We start from the raw sequence: 23,246 nt of genomic DNA, 5'->3' as shown, positions 1-23,246 counted from the left end.
TAACCCCAGAACGATCGGGCCTTTTTGGGCGCTAAGGGTGTATTGTCAATTTTGAAAGTTATGCCTTATCTGTAGGATAGGGGATGACTACCTAACTGCTAGGGGTCCAACTGATCCTGAAAACCCTGACTCTAAAGAGCCCTGTGTGAATGGAGCGGTGGTTGATTATGAGCATTATTCCTCCATTTATTGTTATGGGGGTGCCGGAGATCAGCCTGGTGCAGCCCTTAGCTTTCTAAGGTGCTCCATTTTAGAATAAACTTAAGAATACCCCTTTTAAGGAACACCTTATTTATATTATTATTATATTCTTACATTTCAAGAGTCCTAACCATTTCTGTTTACATTGACAGCTGTATAAAGGCTTGTTTTTGGCAGGAATAGTTGTAGTTTTCAATGGCACTGTTTGCGTGTACATATAACTTGATTGATCTTATTAACTCTTTTTGGTGGGAATGGGAGATTAAAAAGCAGTTTCCCCATTTCTTTTTTTTGGGAATCTTACATTTTGTCTCATTCACTCTGCGGTATAAATACCATGCTATCTTTATTTTATTGGTTGGAATGTAGTATTTTAGTTTTTTTTTATCTTCATTCTTAAAAAGTGTGTATATATATCTATATGTGTATATACATATATATCCATATATATATATCTTTTTTGTGTTCTTATAATCTGAGAGATATAATTTTTTTTTATTTTTGCATCAACATAGCTGCTGTATAAAGGCTTGTTCCTAGCAGGTCGAGTTGTATTTTTCAATGGCACCATTTGGGAGTACATACAACTTATTGATTTTATTAACTCTTTTTGACAGAAATGGGAAAAAAAGTTTGACCATTGGTTTCTGGATTTTTTAACGTTGTCTCATTCAGTCTGCAGGATAAATACTATGTTATTTATTTTATTGGTTGCTATTTTTTGTGTGTAGGGTTTTTTACTACTTTTTCATCTCTTACTACTTTTGCACTCTAAAAAATATATATATATAATATATGTATAATTTTCATAATCTTAGATCCATGCAGGATGATTTGACAGATTTGTGTTCACATCGCCAGAATAAAAAATTGCTGAATTAAGTAACTTAACATTGTGGATGTGGTTGAATTTCATTTTTCACAATTATGAGCTTAGAAACTGCTACAAGATTTTTGTAAAGATGAATTTTTGGGAAGGTTTCACCTTCTCTGTTTCATTATAATGGATAGAGAATGTACAACATAAGTTTTAGGGTGCTCGCTGTCCAGTTCATGGGTTTTGAGGTTGGTTTCTTTTATCATCTAGACTGTAGTATTAACATCTAGCAAACACAGGGTTAACAGATCCACTTTGCTTAGAAGCTGATCTGGCGCCAATGATAAAACTTGGGTGTCCCACCTCACAGACCCAGTGCCTACACCTAAAAGCCTGCCCCTCCCTCCATCAATGTTAATGGGAGATATTTATCGTGGGCTGATGAAAAGGTTTTCACAAAGCCTGACTAAGTGGCAATGAAATGTTAGGGATTTTGGATGAACTGTTCACTAATGCTGGGTATAGAAAGCCCCTTGACATTTACTAGTTTAACCCTTTCACTCTAAACACTCTGAAGGGGTCTCGGAGGCTAAACAAAAGAAGTCCTCCCATGTCGCATGTCATTGCTGTGGAGAAAAGGACCTTTATGAGAAGCTTTCATGTACACACACTTCTGTCTTATCTGATCCTCCCCTTGCTCTTAAGGCTTTATGACAAAGACTAAGTTTGTTCTACTGCACTTTCCATTATATCACAGCCTTCTATCGGAATCTGATTTAATATTGTCTATGGCGAAAAATGTATACTTTAATTTATAGAAATGTGTGATCTTTAAAGCTGGTCAGCGGAAAGAGTTTATAACTCTTCCTCATTCACATAAGTCACTATAGATAGAAAAAGAATATTCGGATCACTAAAGATTTCTTTCTGTTTGTTCAAGTGGAGTTAGGCATTCATGTTATATTTAGAGATTTAGCTCTACTATACATTGTCTTTGTCACCAAAATTTGGAAGACATCTTAAAAAAAAAAGTTAGAAACCATCCGTTCCCCTTTTTAGATTAAATAAAAAGTCATGCAGGACAACAAGATGGCTCAGTGGTTAGCACTGCAGCCTTGCAGCGCTGGGGTCCTGGGTTCGAATCCCACCAAGGACAACATCTGCAAGGAGTTTATATGTTCTTCCCGTGTTTGGTGGGTTTCCTCCAGGTTCTCCGGTTTCCTCCCACGCTCCAAAGACATACTGATAGGGAGTTTATATTGTGAGCCCCAATGGGGACAGTGATGACAATATTTGTAAAGTGCTTTGGAATTAATGGCGCTATATAAGTGAGTAAAATAAATGAATAAATGGAGTCTAGACATAAAGCCGTACAGTGAGTGTGCTGTAAATAGTACCTGATGGTCACATTTTTCTTTGGTTCAGTAATGGATCTGAAGGAAATGAAAAAGGGACACACAAATGTGTATTGTGTTAATAATATGCTACTTACAGATTTGTAGTTCTTTTGTACCAGTATTATAATCAATTGAATTCTAAATGAAAAAGTAAAGATGAACCTGAAATTTTCTGTCATTTTTCACTCCCTTCACAATAATATAAAAAATGAAAAAAGTTTTTTAGCAAATTGTAATATTGTGCTAAATAAGTAATAAAACCAAAAAGAGCAAAAAATGTGCCAGGACATAATTCAATCCAAATGATATAAATGTTTATTGATCATTTTTCTTTTGAAGCAGAAGGAGGAATAAATATCCAACATGACAAACACAGACATGAAAGGCGCGTGAGCTAAGCAAGGAATGTCTGCACCTTGATGCCAGTCACAAGTAGAGGATACTGGTTCATTCTAAGGGTATAAGGGACGTGCGTACAAGGTGCACTCAAAAGATACACAAGCACATAAATCACACTGGACTGGTATACCGTGACTTTGGTGCCAACGATGTCTGAACGGTTTTTCTATTAAGTTTATGGTGCTGATTAAGAATATGACTTTGGTTTTTCCAGATTGGCTCTAGTTTCTGAGATAATTAATTACAGTAGAATTCTGGCTACAAAAAGTCACATGTATAGCACTGTAAGCCTACAAATTGAAATACAAAATAATTGTATGGGCTATTTATTACGTAAGACACTGTTAAAGAGTCAAAAGACCAAAAGCAGTTGCATTTGTTATCACACACAGGTCGCATTGGGGTAATGCATTATTTTCATGGGTGAATTATCTCAAAAACTAGAACCAATCCAGCAAAAATAATGGGATTATTGAATTCAGCACCCCCAAAATACCCTAAGTCCATTCAAAAAAAGCATTGGCACCTGAAAAAAATTTTTTTGTAGACCTGTGTCATCAAAGTGTAAAGGGAATGAAGATGTAAGGTTTAAGGTGCCAACATTATTACAGTCACGAGTAGTGTTGAGCGATACCTTCCGATATCAGGAAATATCGTATCGGATTGGATCGGGCCGATACCCAAAAAGTATCGGATATCGCCGATTCCGATACCGGAAACCAATGCAAGTCAATGGGACACAAATATCGGAATGAAAATAAACCCTTTCTTTCCTTGTAGGTTAATTCTACATGAAGTAAAACAACTAAGAATAATGTAGAATGACATGAAAAGCCGGCAATTCATCAGCGGCATACACCGGTACCCGACAATTTACAACAGAAAGAATAGAGCATCACACATAGATTAGATAGATAGAAACATGTCAGTCACATATATATGAAGTACAGTGACAGTGTTGCTTACTGTACTTGTCATTTAGTGTAAAGGATTTATTAAAAAAAATATTAGTGTTTTCGTGCACCGTCTCTTTAAAAAAGCCGGCCGGCAATTCAGCATCTGTACCCGACAATTTATAACATAAAGAATAGAGCTTCACACATAGATTAGATAGATAGAAACATGTCAGTCACATATATATGAAGTACAGTGACAGTGTTGCTTACTGTACTTGTCATTTAGTGTAAAGGATTTATTAAAAAAAATATTAGTGTTTTCGTGCACCGTCTCTTTAAAAAAGCCGGCCGGCAATTCAGCAGCGGTACCCGACAATTTATAACAGAAAGAATAGAGCTTCACACATAGATTAGATAGATAGAAACATGTCAGTCACATATATATGAAGTACAGTGACAGTGTTGCTTACTGTACTTGTCATTTAGTGTAAAGGATTTATTAAAAAAAATATTAGTGTTTTCGTGCACCGTCTCTTTAAAAAAGCCGGCCGGCAATTCAGCAGCGGTACCCGACAATTTATAACAGAAAGAATAGAGCTTCACACATAGATTAGATAGATAGAAACATGTCAGTCACATATATATGAAGTACAGTGACAGTGTTGCTTACTGTACTTGTCATTTAGTGTAAAGGATTTATTAAAAAAAATATTAGTATTTTCGTGCACCGTCTCTTTAAAAAAGCCGGCCGGCAATTCAGCATCTGTACCCGACAATTTAGAACAGAAAGAATAGAGAATCACACATAGATTAGATAGATAGAAACATGTCAGTCACATATATATGAAGTACAGTGACAGTGTTGCTTACTGTACTTGTCATTTAGTGTAAAGGATTTATTTAAAAAAATAATAGTGTTTTCATGCACCGTCTCTTTAAGAAAGCCGGCCGGCAATTCAGCATCTGTACCCGACAATTTAGAACAGAAAGAATAGAGAATCACACATAGATTAGATAGATAGAAACATGTCAGTCACATATATATGAAGTACAGTGACAGTGTTGATTACTGTACTTGTCATTTAGTGTTAAAATAAAGGATTTATTTAAAAAAAAAATTGGCGTGGGGTTCCCCTTAATTTTAGGCTCTAGCGGAGGTTAAGCAGACAGCTGGGGCAAATGTTTGAAGCCTGGGAAGGGGGTAATACCCACGGAGCTTCCCAGGCTACTAATATCAGCCCCCAGCTGAATACCTAGCCTTTACTAGCTATTAAAATGGGGGAACCCCCCCAAAAAAATAACGTGGGGTCCCCCCTAATTTAATAGCTAGCACAGGCTAGGCAGACAGCTGGGGGCTGATATTAATAGCCCAGGAAGGGTGCCATGAATATTGGCCCCCTCCCAGGCTAGAAACACCAGCCGTCAGCCGCCCCAGAAATGGCGCATCCATAGGATGCGCCAATTCTGGCACTTAGCCTCGCTCTTCCACGCTGCCCTGGTGCGGTGGCAGGGGGTAATAGGGTTGGGGTTGATGTCAGCTTATAATGCCAGCTGACATCAAGCCCAGGTTAGTAATGGAGAGGCGTCTATAAGACACCCCCATTACTAACCCCATAGTCAAAGTTAAAAGAAAACACAAACACCCAGAGTAAAGTCCTTTAATTGAAATAAAGACACAATTCTTTATTGTTCTAAATTAAACCATACTTACCATCACGCCCATTCCAGCTGAAGCCAACGATCTCCTGCAATAAAAGAAAAATAATAAAGCAACCTCATCCTTACCTTTCGATGGTTCCCAGGACAGCTCCAGCTCTGCTACATCGAGATGACAGGATGGACCGCAGCAGAAAGCTGCCATCCAGCCTGTCATCCCGCAGACACTGAGAAGGCAGGCATGCTTGCGCTCCTCAGTGTCTCTCTGTGACGTCATCCAGATGAGCCGAGTTCATGTCCAATGAACTCAGCTCACCTCATGCACGTCACTGACAGCGTGGGAAAGTTCTCCTGCACTCAGCGCTTCAGCGTGAGAATTCTCCCACGCTGTCAGTGACATACATGAGGTGAGGTCATGTCCAATGAACTCAGCTCACCTCATGCACGTCACTGACAGTGTGGGAAAATTCTCACGCTGAAGTGCTGAGTGCAGGAGAATTTTCCCACGCTGTCAGTGACGTACATGAGGTGAGCTGAGTTCATTGGACATGACCTCGGCTCATCTTTATGCCGTCACAGCCAGACATTGAGGAGCACAAGCATGCCTGTGCTTCTCAGTGTCTGCGGGATGACAGGATGGATGGCAGCGTTCTGCTGCGGTCCAGCCTGTCATCTCGATGTAGCAGAGCTGAAGCTGTCGTGGGAGCCATGGAAAGGTAAGGATGAGGTTGCTTTATTATTTTACTTTTATTGCAGGAGATCGTTGGCTTCAGCTGGAATGGGCGTGATGGTAAGTATGGTTTAATTTAGAACAATAAAGAATTGTGTGTTTATTTCAATTAAAGGACTTTTTTCTGGGTGTTGTGTTTTTTTAAATACTTTACTAGAAATTCATGGTGGTCATGTCTAATATTGGCGTGACCCCATGAATTTTGGGCTTAGGGCCAGCTGATAATACCAAGCTGGCCTTAACCCCTTTATTACCCAGTGAGCCACCGCACCAGGGCCCTGGATGAGTTGGGTACAGCGCCAGAAGATGGCGCTTCAATGAACGCGCCATTTTCTGGGGCGGCTGCGGACTGCAATTTGCAGCGGGGGTGGCCCAGAAAGCTTGGGTCTCCCTGCGCTGCGGATTCCAGCCCCCAGCTGCATAGTTGTATCTGGCTGGACACAAAAATAGGGCGAAGCTCCACGCATTTTTTTTTTTTAATTATTTCATGAAATTCATGAAATAATTAAGAAAAAAAGGGCTTCCCTATATTGTTGTGTCCAACCAGGTACAAATAGGCAGCTGGTGGTTGGGGGCAGCCCGTTCCTGCCTGCTGTACCTGGCTGGACACAAATATAGTGCGAAGCCCCACGTCAATTTTTTTTAAATCATTTCAGGAAATTCATGAAATAATTAAAAAAAATTGATGTGGGGCTTCGCCCTATATTTGTGTCCAGTCAGGTACAGCAGGCAGGAACGGGCTGCCCCCAACCACCAGCTGCCTATTTGTACCTGGCCGGACACAACAATATAGGGAAGGCCTTTTTTTCTTAATTATTCCATGAATTTCATGAATTAAAAAAAAAAAAACGTGGAGCTTCGCCCTATTTTTGTGTCCAGCCAGGTACAACTAGGCAGCTGGGGGCTGGAATCTGCAGCGCAGGGAGGCCCAAGCTTTCTGGGCCCCACCCGCTGCAAATTGCAGTCCGCAGCCGCCCCGGAAAATGGCGCGTTCATAGAAGCGCCATCTTCTGGCGCTGTACCCAACTCATCCAGGGCCCTGGTGCGGTGGCTCACTGGGTAATAAAGGGGTTAAGGCCAGCTTGGCATTATCAGCTGGCCCTAAGCCCGAAATTCATGGGGTCACGCCAATATTAGACATGACCACCATGAATTTCTAGTAAAGTATTTAAAAAAAACACAAACACCCAGAAAAAAGTCCTTTAATTGAAATAAACACACAATTCTTTATTGTTCTAAATTAAACCATACTTACCATCACGCCCATTCCAGCTGAAGCCAACGATCTCCTGCAATAAAAGAAAAATAATAAAGCAACCTCATCCTTACCTTTCCATGGCTCCCACGACGGCTCCAGCTCTGCTACATCGAGATGACAGGCTGGACCGCAGCAGAACGCTGCCATCCAGCCTATCATCCCGCAGACACTGAGAAGCGCAGGCATGCTTGCGCTCCTCAGTGTCTGGCTGTGACGGCATCCAGATGAGCCGAGGTCATGTCCAATGAACTCAGCTCACCTCATGCACGTCACTGACAGCGTGGGAAAATTCTCCTGCGCATGCGGTGAGCGTGAGAGACTCGGCTTATCGGGATGCCGTCACAGCCTGACACTGAGGAGCGCAAGCATGCCTGCGCTTCTCAGTGTCTGCGGGATGACAGGCTGGATGGCAACTTTCTGCTGCGATCCAGGCTGTCATCTCGATGAAGCAGAGCTGAAGCTGTCGTGGGAGCCATGGAAAGGTAAGGATGATGTTGCTTTATTATTTTACTTTTATTGCAGGAGATCGTTGGCTTCAGCTGGAATGGGCGTGATGGTAAGTATGGTTTAATTTAGAACAATAAAGAATTGTGTCTTTATTTCAATTAAAGGACTTTTTTCTGGGTGTTTGTGTTTTTTTTAAATACTTTACTAGAAATTCATGGCGGTCATGTCTAATATTGGCGTGACCCCATGAATTTCGGGCTTAGGGCCAGCTGATAATGCCAAGCTGGCCTTAACCCCTTTATTACCCAGTGAGCCACCGCACCAGGGCCCTGGATGAGTTGGGTACAGCGCCAGAAGATGGCGCTTCTATGAACGCGCCATTTTCCGGGGCGGCTGCGGACTGCAATTTGCAGCGGGTGGGGCCCAGAAAGCTTGGGCCTCCCTGCGCTGCAGATTCCAGCCCCCAGCTGCCTTGTTGTACCTGGCTGGACACAAAAATAGGGCGAAGCTCCACGCATTTTTTTTTTTTAATTATTTCATGAAATTCATGGAATAATTAAGAAAAAAAGGGCTTCCCTATATTGTTGTGTCCGGCTAGGTACAAATAGGCAGCTGGTGGTTGGGGGCAGCCCGTTCCTGCCTGCTGTACCTGGCTGGACACAAATATAGAGCGAAGCCCCACGTCAATTTTTTTTTAATTATTTCATGAATTTCCTGAAATAATTAAAAAAAATTGACGTGGGGCTTTGCACTATATTTGTGTCCAGCCAGGTACAGCAGGCAGGAACGGGCTGCCCCCAACCACCAGCTGCCTATTTGTACCTAGCCGGACACAACAATATAGGGAAGCCCTTTTTTTCTTAATTATTCCATGAATTTCATGAAATAATGAAAAAAAAAAAAAACGTGGAGCTTCTCCCTATTTTTGTGTCCAGCCAGGTACAACTAGGCAGCTGGGGGCTGGAATCCGCAGCGCAGGGAGGCCCAAGCTTTCTGCCCCCCTCCCCCCCCCCGCTGAAAATTGCAGTCCGCAGCCGCCCCGGAAAATGGCGCGTTCATAGAAGCTGGATGCTGTACCTGGCTGGCATACAAAAATATGGCGAAGCCCACGTCAAAAGTTTTGGGAAAAATTAATTAAAAAATAAATAATAATTTAGGGACTGCATCTTTATTAACTCCTCAAATGTCATTTAGTGTTAAAATAAAGGATTTATTTAAAAAAAAAATGGCGTGGGATCCCCCATAATTTTAGTCTCTAGCGGAGGTTAAGCAGACGGCTGGGGCAGATGTTTGAAGCCTGGGAAGGGGGTAAAACCCACGGAGCTTCCCAGGCTACTAATATCAGCCCCCAGCTGAATACCTAGCCTTTACTAGCTATTAAAATGGGGGACCCCCCCCAAAAAAATGACGTGGGGTCCCCCCTATTTTAATAGCTAGCAAAGGCTAGGCAGACAGCTGGGGCCTGATATTAATAGCCCAGGAAGGGTGCCATGAATAATGGCCCCCTCCCAGGCTAGAAACACCAGCCGTCAGCCGCCCCAGAAATGGCGCATCCGTAGGATGCGCCAATTCTGGCACTTAGCCTCGCTCTTCCACGCTGCCCTGGTGCGGTGGCAGGGGGTAATAGTGGTGGGGTTCATGTCAGCGCCAGCTGCCATGAAGCCCAGGTTAGTAATGATGGGCGTCTATAAGACACCCCCATTACTAACCTACAAAGTGTTAAAAAGAAAAAACACACTACACCCAGAAAAAAATAATTTATTTGAAATAAAACACACCATTTTATTTAATTCTTAGTTCACTAAAAATAATAGTTACCTGTCCACGTTCCTGTGCTGATCTCCCATGCACAGCTGTCACATCTGGAGATGGTGACAGCTGTGCATGGCTGCTGTAAGCTCACACTGCCGGGAACACGTCCGCTCCCGGCAGCGGGAGCCACTGACTGAGGTCACCGGAGTGCATTCAGGCAGCGCAGCTCCGGAGACCTCCTTTACGGCAGTGCTGTACCGTGGGAATTTCTCACGATACAGCAGGGCCGTAAAGCAGCTAACCGGAGCAGCGCTGCCTGAACTCCGGTGAACCCGCTTATGCAATGACGGGGCTGCTTTACGGCCCCGTCATTCTAGCGGCGGCAGCGGTTCAGAGCGGTCACATTCTATGTGGCTGCTCTGAACTGGAGATCTTCGTGGGACACTCGTGGACTACTCCGGAGGGGTAAGGATAAGGTTGTGGTTTATTATTTTATATTTTATTACAGGAGATCGATGGCTTCGGGGAATTAGGTGTCTTGGTGAGTATAGGTGTAGTTTTTTATTTTTTACTTTATTTTAGGTGGCGATCGGCGGGGACAGGTAATGTATGAACTAATTTATTGTAGGCAACCACTGGCCACCAATGACATGTATTTAACATTTATTGGGGCACAGTAGGGCAATTTAAATAGCAGGATCAGACTGATGGGAACTACTGCTCCCATCGAGCTGATCCTGCTGGCAGGAGTGGACGGGGGACAGACATAGGCCGATGGGAGTAGTAGTGTCACATCGGCCTATGTCTGCCTGCACGCACAGACACCCGCACAAACATCGCACAGACACCCCGCACACAGACACCCCGCACACAGACACCCCGCACACAGACACCCCGCACACACACTAATCATGACGGTCTGATGGTCTGTGAGGTGTGGCTGACCTGTGCGGTCGTGGGAAAGTTCATGTGAGTTCATGCAGTCAAGCATGAACTCACATGAACCCTCTGAGGGCACCGCGGCTACTTCAAATGAACAGCTGATCGGCATCACCTGATACCTCAGCTGTTCATTTGAAATAACCGGCGGGAAAGCGCAGCACAGAACGGGAAAGCCGGCGGTGAAGTCTTTTCACTGCCGGCTTCCCCGCCCGGGTCCTTCGCTCCTTGGTGCTGCGCTCCCTGCCCGGTCCTAACTTACGATCGGGATGGGAGGTGGCGAGGGGAGCGGAGGATCGGGGTGGGAGGCTGCGGGGAAGCAGTATGGGGCTGTGTGATTGTTTAAAAGCCGGCGGCTTTTTACCGCGCGCCGGCTTTTAAACAATCAGGAGAATTCTCCCCCGCTGGGATGGCATTCTGATGACAGGCTGGATCGCGCTGCCATCCAGCTTGTCATCCTTCACAGACACTGCAGAGCGCAGGCATTATGGGAACTTCCGATTCCGGTATTCGATATTGTAAAAGTATCGGAATTAAGTATCGGAATTCCGATACTGCGAATATCGGCCGATACCCGATATTACAGTATCGGAATGCTCAACACTAGTCACGAGTAATAAACAATTTAAACTGCAAATAGTACATACAATAATCAGGACATATTAGGGCTCACCTACCAAATACCCGACATAATCAGCCCGTAGATATAGAGAAATAGCGCAGTATTGTAATTGCTGTAACTGCTACAAAGTAACAAGAAACTTTGTTGCACAATTGTCATAATCCTGTAATGCACCATATTACACTTCGTGCTGGTCCTTTCTGCTCACTTCTGAATTATGGAGTTAATCAACCGATGCTTCTCTATTGGCATAAGAATAAAATATTGAGAGTTGATTATTTTAGAATGATTCCAGCCCATGTTGTCTGACATTATTAAAGACACAAACATTTGACAACATTCTGACTATTTGTGTGTAATCGAGGTAATTTAATATGTCCATCAATATCTGGCACCGATACAAGACGTGTCGATCATTGCAATGTCAGTTGTACAATGATTGTTCTGTCCGGACAGGAATAGACATCAGATGATCTCAGTGTATTATACACAGATAATGTCACCCTCTTCATTCTTCATGTATGTACTGGCAGACTGGCCTTTTACTCTCCATATGTAATATTGACGTCATATTGCCGATATTTGGAAATGGCTATGACTATGGTTTTTATTGCTCTTTTTTCCATGCTTTTTTCTACTAGTAATATATTTGTGGTTTACAAGTTCTCTTCGGATGTGTATATGGAGACTTGTGAAGGTGAAGAGCACAGGAAGGGTAGTCTTATCAAGATCCCACAATCTATTGTATCGGTGATAGTTACACTTGTGCATCGCTCTCCTGGGTGCAATAGAAAACCCGCAGCTAATGTTTTATAAATCTCATTGTACCCCTGCCCAGCTACCTGATGGTGGTTCTTCATTACACAGGCCCCATGTAAATGTATGTATCTGTATCAGAGTAGAGATATCTTTTTGTGCCCAGTGATATCTTGAGTTTTCTGCAGTTTGTTTTTAATGTCATGTACATATAGAAGTACAGAGAAACTACATTAATGACAAACTCACCTCTATCACTGGTATTGTTGGGTTCACGCTGTTGGATGAAGCAAGCGATGAAATGCTGTGTTAAGTAATCAGTAACATCTTTATTACTCATTACTATGGAAATGTGCCGTCAGTAAGTCAAACTGTGTGTACAATATGTTAATAATTTGCTGATTACAAGAATGTCAGCCGGAATGGCATTTTTTAGTGCCAGTCTTGATACAGTCGGCTTGAATTCTTCCAAAAAATGCAGCCAATGCATTCTTACTATATAGCTGATTGAATAAATGAGTTAAAGCAAAACATAAAAAGGGAAATCAAGTGGAAGGAGTTTTCTTTACGAAGATCAGATATTGGATTTATGAAATTATGTTGTTTTTCACAGATTTATTCCAGATGCTGAGAGGTTCTCACAGTGTTGAGCTGGATGTGCCTGTACTATGGGTGCCCTGTTGACTTGTTTTCTCGTTCTCTGCAGGTCATTGTCCAGTCTGGCCGTCACCCGACTGTCCTTCAGAAACTCTGCCAGCTCCCCTTCCAGTATTTTAGTGATTCCCGGCTGGTCCGGCTCCTATTTCCCACACTGATCTCCGCCTGTTATAACAACCCACAGAACAAACTGATTCTGGAGCAGGAGCTAAGCTGTCAGCTGCTCGCCACTTTTATTCAGGTATGGAGCTGGAAAAGTGAGCAGGGACCTGGGCGGCTGTGAAAGGGCTCAAGGAGTGCTGGGATGTCTATGGGGGGGTCGTTTGAGAGAGGGACATTGTAAATTAAAGGATTTAACATCTGCCAAATAAACTAGCCATTGAAGCACGCATGGCGGTGAGTATACTATGTAAGTAATAATGATACGCCAAGCCTTGCTAACCTCATTACTATATTTATTTATTGATTATTTATTTTATTCACTTATATAGCACCATTAATTAATTCCACAGGGCTTTCCAGACATTATATAGCTATAGACTGTAATTCAGTTATCTTTAGCTATTCATTTATTAGATTAGTTATATATTGAATATTTCATAAAATCCGTAAGCGACAAGTAAAAACATAAGTTTATTTTTCTCTTTAATGAAATGAAATGATGATGGCAACTTATTTGAGGTCTATCATAAAATGACCACAGACGGGTCGGTTCCTCTATTTTCATGCACATTTTAGGATAAGAAGTTGCCCCTATTCGGTGTTTAGTTGCCATTGATACAATTATTAATATGTTTTTGTTAATTATTAGATTTTGCTAGTAGTTTGTTAAAAGAAAAAAAATTACCACTGACAATATGGAATTTATTTCCATCTTCTATTTTCTTCTTTTTAGCCATTTATATTTTAGATTTATTGTCTGAATTTTTTTTTCCATAAGCCGTTAGAAGCGGATAAGCTTTTATTTTACTGTACAGGGGGTCCCTACAGTCTGGACACACAGGAATTCTCATTGCGTATAATTTTAATTACCTTAATTTCATTGAATTAACTATAATAGAATTTTGCACAGCGCATCAACCTTTGCATTGCAAACAATGGAAATCATAAGGAAGAAGTTATTTAATATTCCAATTGAATAAATTGTTAATGAATTTCATTTCTTGAAGATATGTATTTTTGCCTATGTGTCCAGACTTTAGGGACAACCTGTAGAATGTGGTTGGGAGAAAGTTCCTCTTTAATATACTATAAATTGTGTAATATTTGTACAGTTGCAAAATGCTACAGAAAATATAGATTTTTTTTTACAGTGGGATTTACTGTCAACGACTTAAACTTTACAGTTCTTTTTAATACGATGTATCATTTTTCTGTCTTATTACATAGTAACATACCGTACTTAGTTACCATAATTACATATAACAGTAACGTAATTGCATATACATTAGTGGAGTAAATATATAGTGAATATATATCAGGTATGAAAAATATTAAGTGTAATTAATAGAGCTATTTTTTTTTGCCATTGTGTCATTATAGGAACACTTCTATTGCTTAAGGTGTCACCCTGGGAGAGATGCCATGCGGAGAATATCATTGTTATTGTCTCGGCACTCTTCACTTTTAGGAACAGTTATTTTATCATGACACGTTGTGTATCTTTGGAGGGAGTTTAGAACAGGACCATGTTGTATCTCATTCCATTCCCTAGAAAATGAACTTGTCTGCTTGTAGTTAACATATGATTAACTCTTTGAAACATAATTAACCTGTTTTTCTAATCTTCTCTCTGTGCTATATCTATCAGACCACAAAAAGTGACCAAAGGCCAAATATAATTAAATTTCAGACAGCGCATTAAGTCTGTTAAACATATGTGTTTTTTATCACTCGAAACACCCTGATATATGAGAAGAAAATGGCTGCGAGTTCTAGGAACTTGAATTTCGAGTATGATATATCAGATAGCAGCTGCTTTTGATATGGGAGAATTAACTCACTCTGATTTTTTTATGCAATTAGTAGTGAAAGCATTTAACTACTGAATGCCATTATTTTTCGCATTTATTTCACAGGGAATGACCGGGGATATTCTGTAATTGTCCATAATCAGAATCAATTTTCCAAAGTTATTTCTAGTCCTGCTAGCTGACTGTACATGACATATATGATACAGTAAATGTTTCCGACCACCTCTTCAAAGCTTTTATATTGTACATGACTATGAGGAGTTAAAAAAAAGACATCAGAGCATATCCTGTAAAATGTGGAATTTGTTCTTCAATGCTGTTTAATAGTCGGGATTCAATGTCTGAAACTATTTGTGGTTGTCCTGAAGAAGGAGTCAGATGGACTCTTAAACGCGTTGACATTGAACCACTTTTTCCTGAGATCATTTGATTGTGTTAGATCAGCAACGCAGATCAAAAATCCACTTTACCCTTAATGTCTGATAAATTACTTATTTACTTGTTTTGTGTAGAACACATCATATTAAAATATATATGTATGGATAAAGGACTACGATCTAATGCGCCCTTGCACGGTCCTGCAGAAGTTGGTAGTGTATGAGTTAAGTGCAGACGGGAGCTTTGAGCTGAGTAATTTTCGGCTCTGCTCAGTTACTTTCTGGCCTCTAATCTTATAACTTATATACACCGTGTCACATTTGCTTATTTTTCATTGTACGGAGGAAGCGGGAGCTTGGATGCTCGTTGCTCCACACGGGCTGCTGCTGAAGAGATGATGGCAGCATGTCCCCCTCTCTTCTGGGATCTTAATATAGCTACACATTTATTTAAAAAAAAACCTCATTCAACCAAACTTTTTCCAACAGTTTTTGAAGTAGTGAAAATAAAAGCTATTTCCTTTTCCAAGAGGCACGTGACCATTGTTTGGCCACTGCACTGTGGTTGTCTAAGGTTCTAAAGCATAACCTAACTTTTGGATATGGGATAGGTTAAATGAGAAACGCCTATTAATGGAAGGAAGCTTAGCATGCCATGTGGGGTGGCTGTTTGGTTAGGGGTTTTAGTCATTCTTGATTAAAGAGTATAAACAAAAAGATTATGGGAAAGAAGCCTTTCAGCACATGTATCAACCAATGCTGCCCCGTTCACTGTAAATTGAGAATTGTACCAGCGTGTAAGGATTGTAGCTGTTTGCCGCTCTGCTAACCACTACATTGTCCTATTGTCTTAGGACTGTTTGCAAGGATCAAGTCATCCCGACAGCAAGACGTCTCTGCACAAAGGTAATGTAACCAAGGCTGGGTGATTGCAGCCATTCAGACATACAACTGTCTATCCTCCTGACCTTCAGACCAAGGAAATGGCTTGTTTTCAGAAGAAGTCTTTGACAGCCCAAGCAGTATAATGAGCATGGTGCTAATTCATTGTACATAATGACACAGAACAACTTCACAACAAAAGCCTATTGAGAGCAAGCTTGTCCTTTTATTAGCAACAAAAGCCAGTTTACTCAAAGGCTCTGCCCGGTGTTGGAAATAGTTACTTACTAAATAAACTAGCATTACTGGAGCAGGTTAAATTACCTCCACATTACACACTCCCTGCATGACACTGTACTTCATAGAGGCTGCGAACCTGACTATTAAAAGTGCTGCTTACACCCTCTGCGGGTGGTCGCAAAGCCTTACTACCATTGCCCTTGTGAACTCTGGAGAAATGTGACAAATCTATAAAGTCACTTAAAAGAAGGCAGGGAAAAAATGAAAAGTGTGTACAGTACAGACAAAATGTTTGGACACACCTTCTCATTTATAGATTTTTCTGTATTTTCATGACTATGAAAATTGTACATTCACCCTGAAGGCATCAAAAGTATGAATTAACACATGTGGAATTATATACTTAACAAAAAAGTGTGAAACAACTGAAAATATGTCTTATATTCTAGGTTCTTCAAAGTAGCCACCTTTTGCTTTGATTAATGCTTTGCACACTCTTGGCATTCTCTTGATGAGCTTCAAGAGGTAGTCACTGGAAATGGTCTTCCAACAATCTTGAAGGAGTTCCCAGAGATGCTTAGCATTTGTTGACCCTTTTGCCTTCACTCTGCGGTCCAGCTCACCCCAAACCATCTCGATTGGGTTCAGGTCTGGTGACTGTGAAGGCCAGGTCATCTGGCGTAGCACCCTATCACTCTCCTTCTTGGTCAAATAGCCCTTACACAGCCTGGAGGTGTGTTTGGGGTCATTGTCCTGTTGAAAAATAATTGATGGTCCAACTAAACGCAAACCGGATGGAATAGCATGCCGCTGCAAGATGCTGTGGTAGCCATGCTGGTTCAGTATGCCTTCAATTTTGAATAAATCCCCAACAGTGTCACCAGCAAAGCACCCCCACACCATCCGTTCACCTTTTCTGTGTCGCACAAAGACACGGTGGTTGGAACCAAAGATCTCAAATTTGGACTCATCAGACCAAAGCACAGATTTCCACTGGTCTAATGTCCATTGCTTGTGTTCTTTAGCCCAAACAAGTCTCTTTTGCTTGTTGCCTGTCCTTAGTGGTTTCCTAGCAGCTATTTTACCATGAAGGCCTGCTGCACAAAGTCTCCTCTTAACAGTTGTTGTAGAGATGTGTCTGCTGCTAGAACTCTGTGTGGCATTGACCTGGTCTCTAATCTGAGCTGCTGTTAACCTGCGATTTCTGAGGCTGGTGACTCGGATAAACTTATCCTCAGAAGCAGAGGTGACTCTTGGTCTTCCTTTCCTGGGGCGGTCCTCATGTGAGCCAGTTTCTTTGTAGCGCTTGATGGTTTTTGCAACTGCACTTGGGGACACTTTCAAAGTTTGCCCAATTTTTCGGACTGACTGACCTTAATTTCTTAAAGTAATGATGGCCACTCGTTTTTCTTTACTTAGCTGCTTTTTTCTTGCCATAATACAAATTCTAACAGTCTATTCAGTAGGACTATCAGCTGCGTATCCACCAGACTTCTGCACAACACAACTGATGGTCCCTACCCCATTTATAAGGCAAGAAATCCCACTTATTAAACCTGACAGGGCACACCTGTGAAGTGAAAACCATTTCCAGTGACTACCTCTAGGAGCTCATCAAGAGAATGCCAAGAGTGTGCAAAGCAGTCATCAAAGCAAAAGGTGGCTACTTTGAAGAACCTAGAATATAAGACATATTTTCAGTTGTTTCACACTTTTTTGTTAAGTATATAATACCACATGTGTTAATTCATAGTTTTGATGCCTTCAGTGTGAATGTACAACTTTCATAGTCATGAAAATACAGAAAAATCTTTAAATGAAAAGGTGTGTCCAAACTTTTGGTCTGTACTGTATATTCGCACCAAAAAGGGCTAGGCACAGCACTTCGTGTTTCAGGCAAAATCTTGTCCAATGCAGAAGTGTTCAAGAATGAAATTCTCTTCCCAAAGAGCCCGGAATATTATTTTCATTACAGTCGAAGACATTGTAGAACTGAAAGCTTAATTGTGAGTTGTGTATTCCCAAACATATTCGTAGTAAAAAAAACTGTGATAAAATAAGTTTGGCGTAAAGCCATTAAATTGTCAAGATTGGCAATTTATCCAAATTTTACTAAAATAAATATGTAATATGTAAAATAAATGTAATATTTTGTAGACGTTAAACTGAGACATCCGTACAGATGTGCCCAGTGTATGATCACTGTAGGACTCTATGTTATGTGGCTGCGTACAGGCTGCGTCTTTGCAGTTACTGACTTCAGAGCTCAGTCATTAGGAAATTTATCTCACGAGAGAAACTCTGCTTAGTCTTATAAAAGGGGATGTCTAAGGAGTTAAACCTGTTTCTTTTGTTTAAATAGCAATACTTGCCTCACTGATCCCCACCCACTCCTGTTCCAATGCTGCCCAGTTGCCCACCAGTCTCTGTCCTGATGCAGAGATGACATCAAGGGACATGTGACCTCTGCAGTCATTCACTGGCCGCAGCGGTGATCTTCTACAACCATTGATTGGCCAGTATAACGGTAGACCCTGGTTCTCTTTTAATTGCAAAATATACATTACATATAAAGCGGTTCCCAGAATCAGATCTTATGGGATCCCGCTAAGGCTAGGTTCACACTTTGTGATTCCTTCACATGTTCCATCATGAATAAATTAAGGACATTTTTATTTTATCAGAATGTATCAGTGCTGCATAGTTTTTTTTTTAAATGCAACCTTTTATTTATCATTGTTAAATGGTAACACCCTATCTTAGGACCTGGTTAGTCTTTAAGTCTTTGCTTAAGTTTTAGTGTTAATATGTGAATGTGAACATACATATTATGAAAACTGATGAAAGTGCAAGATGTGCGCTGATATGTGTTTTAGCCTTTACCTTTAATAAAGTCGCCATGTCTGTATAGAGGCTCTTCTGGGACATTCTTCCTTTGGGCAGCACATGATTTCCAGCAGGCTGCTGCAGAGATGTCACTATTACAGGAATACGTCACCTCTGCGGGCAATCACTGGTCGCACCAGTGATCCGCTACAATACATTGGCCAGTATAGTAGTTGACCCAGAATTAACTAGTTCTCTCTCTTTGTTACAATAATATACACTATGATATAAAACACTTCCCTTTATGAGATTCAACTAAATCTAAGTTCACACTTGCGTTTGAGATTCCATTACAAACTCCATTAATTTTGGCTAGAAGTTGTGCAGTGTGTTGTGCTTTTTGTGTTAAAATGATGGCCTCCTCAACAGAAACAAAATAGTCCCAATTGAAGTGAATAGGGTCCATCTGGCTCTTTTGGTATCTGTTATAAGACATGCATTTTTGCATAAGTTTCTTTAATGGAACAAAAATCACGCTAGTGATACCTTAGCTTTGCAGAGAATTTTGCTTGTTTTGACTTATTACAGAGTAGAATATATTGCAATGTATGTGCACTGGCTTCCAGAAATATGTGTCTAGACAGTAGACCGCCATAGCTAATGCAAAGTTACATCAGTAAACTCTGTGTTCTGTGTGTGTTCTGTATGGGAAAGGTGAGAGCAGTGAATTGCTGAGTGGTGGGGAGAGATAATGTATCTTGGTTGCTTGTATTCTGTAATTCCTGACCTCAAGCCCAAAATATTGTCTAGGATTCCTGGGACTGTCTTGGAAGGACAGCACTCCGGAAATTCTTCCTTCTGCTGCTGTGGCATCCGGGTTTTTGATCTCACTCTGTGCACACTGGTCACAGGTCAATAATCATGTTGTGGATCTGTTACATGACCTAAAAAGGTTGTCCGGTCTCTTGCTAAAAGTCTGCAGTCACTCTATGTGATTGTAGACTTCTGAGTCCTCACAGCGCGCGCACTGCGACTAGATGTGCATGCCGCCATTCAGTTCGTTTATATTAAATGAGGCCGTGCACATATAGTCAGAAAGTGGTCAGAAGTATGCAAATCGCATGTGACAACCCGCTTTCGCCGCAGACACCATGGAATCCTGACAGCTAGCTGTGCACACACTGAGGATTTAGAAGTCTGCAATCATAGAGTGACTGCAGACTTTTAGAAAATCACCAGGCAACCCTTTTAAGGTTCTGTCAAGCATAGTCCTTTAAGACTTTCTTAAAGTTTTTAACATTTCTAGGGCAAGAATAACTTTGCATGCTGCCAATAGAGTTCTGAACACTTGCGTGGACAGAACCACTTCATGGGAAATAGCTGCAATGTGGCACGACTTTGTGGGTACTGTGCAGCCCAAATGTGGCAGTAGTTAGTTTTGAGCTATTTGGAATAAGGAATTCAGGAGCATAATTTGTGTTACTTACTCTGGCAGCCAGGCATACAATGATTATTGTCATGATAAATGCTATAACTAGATTTAGTTTTGGAGGTGTGGCCAGGATAATAATGTGGCTCTCATCATTGATGCTCTTGGCAGCTTGACATTATAGTGGTACCTAAGAAAGGAGTTAGCTGACCACCCGGGATGTATTGTTAAACTGCCAGAAGAGAGGAACTTGTCTCTTCCTCCTACTAAAATAATTCAAACTGACAACTTTAAGGGGTTTTCCAACGCATAAAAGTACATTTTAATCAATAGATCTTGGAATAATAATAAGTTCCACAATTGGATGTGTTTAAATAAAATGTTCCTGTGCTGAGATAATCTTATAAATGTTTCCCTATGTAATGGCTGTGTCTGACCGTACAGGAACATGGTCTGATCATACCACAGCTCCTGGGCAGAGGAGGAAGAAAAAGAGTATACAGACATTACAGCACAAGATCGCAGCTGATTCTTTCTTTGAAGTAAAACATTGTTTAAAACCAGGCAGTGAAATGTTTTATCTCACAAAAAGAATCAGCTGTGATCCCCTGCTGTAATGTCTGTATGCTCTATTGCTTCCTCCCCTGCCCAGGAGATGTGGTATGATCAGACCATGTTCTCAGACCATGTTCCTGTATGGTCAGACACAGCCATTACATAGGGAAGCATTTATAAGATTATCTCAGCACAGGAACATTTTATTTAATCACATCCTATTGTGGAAATTATTATTATTCCAAGATCTATTGATTAAAATGAACTTTCATTCGTGGGAAAATCCCTTTAAGAAACAGAGCACATGAATATGATTGTATGTAGAATGTATTTAAATGGGTTGTCCAGGATTTTTAAAATGGCCTCACATAGGAAATTGTGTTAAAATAATAAAACAACCATTAATTGCCTTATTGAGTCCTTTGTTGCTCCAGTGATCCTCTTTGGTCCTGCAGCAATTATGTCAGGTCCATCATTCATGTGACCTCTGCAGGCAATCACTGGCCTCAATAGTGATATCTGCATATACAGCAAGTGATGATTGAAACCTGTAAATAGTAGAATAATGGACATGACGACTGCGGGACACCAGAGTGCCAGCGTCAGAATGATGGAGATTGAATAGGTAAGTAAAGCTTATTTTAAATATTTTAAAACCTTTCCGACTGTTAGGCCGTTAAAAAAATGTTAAAATTCCAGACAATCTCTTCAGTGATCAGAAGGTGTTTCATCATACAGTACGGTACTGTGTTTCCCTTTAAATGCCCACTTTAAGAGGGAAAAAAAGAAGACCCTGGACAGATTATAGCATTCTATGCAAAGGGCAATGACACTGACTGTGAACTAAAAGGGCCTGTCTTCAATCCTTTGTAAACTCTGGGTGACCCCAAACATGGCCTCAATATATCTCTGTGGTCCCCTGACTGGAGCCTTGAGTGGATGGCATATAAAAACAAATAAAGCAATAAATGACTACCAGTCTCCAGCAGAGTTTGTCTCATGAGATGAACCCCTCCCGGTTTCTAAGCAGGAGGTCGTGTAAGCACTGATGAATAATTTCAGCCCCCACCTCACTGATATCCTGATCACACACTATCTATGTATTCATATAATCATGATATATAACATCATGCATTTTTCCTCTTTTTTTCAGATTACATGCAGCAATATTTGGAGTTCTCCTGCCGATTTCCACGTCATTGCTGGGAGCCGTCACAAGAGTTTTTCTTGAAAAAAGATTGTGTCTAATAGCAGTTTCTTTTAAGCATTTTAATACGTTCTGATGGATTTTGGCCTCTCATAATGCACACGAGATTGTGCTATCATGTAATTATGCGCGGCATGTAAAGATGCTCCCTAAGTTCATTGTGCACTATTTATATGTCCAGTGTGTAGATACTGTGTGCTGTGAGACTTGCCGGCATGTTAGGCTTGATTTGGCCAATTTTTATTCATTGCTCACTGCCAAAGGATTCTCATCTTGCAGTATTTAGCTGTTGGTTGTGAATCATTTGGCAATGACCAATAACTGTATTAAAATTAATTTGTATGTTATAAATATTTATATATATCTTGCAATAAAATAACTTATTTTCTTCACTTCAGTTATTTTCTTCACTTTATAAGCCAAATTATGTATCATATGTCAAAATATGCATAGAATTCTAAAACATAGCACATGTTCATCATCAGGATTCACGTGTTAGTAAAATACATAAAACCAACAGTTATGGCTGACAAGCTCAGAGTAAATTACTGGCTCTCTGTTACAACCTAATACACGTTCTGACAAGGTCAAACTTTTCCCCTGTTCCAAATTATTATAATACTGATAATGAGATCTGGACATGTTCTGAGTTTAGTTTCAATTTACATGGAATGTTTGGAATATTAAAGGGGTATTCATGTTCTTAAATTGTGTTAGATAGCATGAAAATTAGCAAGATTGCAAGTGACTTGCTTTTAGTATCTTTTTTCATTCTCCTACTGAGCGGTTTTATCTTACATAGTGTACAGCTAGTATTCAAGGAGCTTGTCCACCAGAGACTGTATGACCATGCGCAGAAGTTACATTCCAAGAGAGGAATTAAAGGGATATTCCCATCTCCAAGATTCTATCCCAATATGTTGTAGGTACGAGGATAATAGTATTAGCAAATACCTCTAATTAGAAATGTATTGTAGTTCTTCTGATTTGCTGTCGCTTACCCCATGTGCAGGGCATTGCAGTACCTTAAGTATCCATGGATACGACAACTAACTATCACTATGTGAGTGGTCGTAACCATGTGAAATGTCCTGCACATGGGGTAAGCGACATAGCGAATCAGAAGAACTATACTACATTTCTAATTGGAGGTATTTACTTAGAATATTATTATTACACCTACTGCATATTGGGATAGAATCTTGAAGATGGGGATACCCCTTTAGCTCC

At 40.8% G+C, this 23,246-nt stretch overlaps 1 protein-coding gene across 4 annotated transcripts in view; it reads left to right on the top strand.

The window, feature by feature from the left end:
- The window catches only part of SCAPER (S-phase cyclin A associated protein in the ER), a 408,076-nt gene extending 385,668 nt beyond the window's left edge, over positions 1–22,408 (top strand). For 3 of the 4 annotated variants that reach the window (XM_073652665.1, XM_073652664.1, XM_073652663.1), the window contains exons 29-31: positions 12,577–12,768; positions 15,732–15,783; positions 21,963–22,408. In XM_073652665.1, coding sequence (XP_073508766.1) covers positions 12,577–12,768; positions 15,732–15,783; positions 21,963–22,057 — 339 coding nt within the window. In that variant the 3' untranslated portion in view covers positions 22,058–22,408. Of the gene's footprint in view, positions 1–12,576; positions 12,924–15,731; positions 15,784–21,962 lie in introns of those variants that run through there. The other variant, XR_012251257.1, reaches the window with a different exon arrangement.
- The last annotated feature ends 838 nt before the right edge of the window (positions 22,409–23,246 follow it).

Source organism: Phyllobates terribilis, unplaced genomic scaffold (assembly GCF_046119375.1).
Source record: "Phyllobates terribilis strain yellow unplaced genomic scaffold, ASM4611937v1 Scaffold_11__3_contigs__length_659146591, whole genome shotgun sequence".
Lineage (NCBI taxonomy): Eukaryota > Metazoa > Chordata > Amphibia > Anura > Dendrobatidae > Phyllobates > Phyllobates terribilis.
This window is presented reverse-complemented; position numbering and strand designations above follow the sequence as displayed.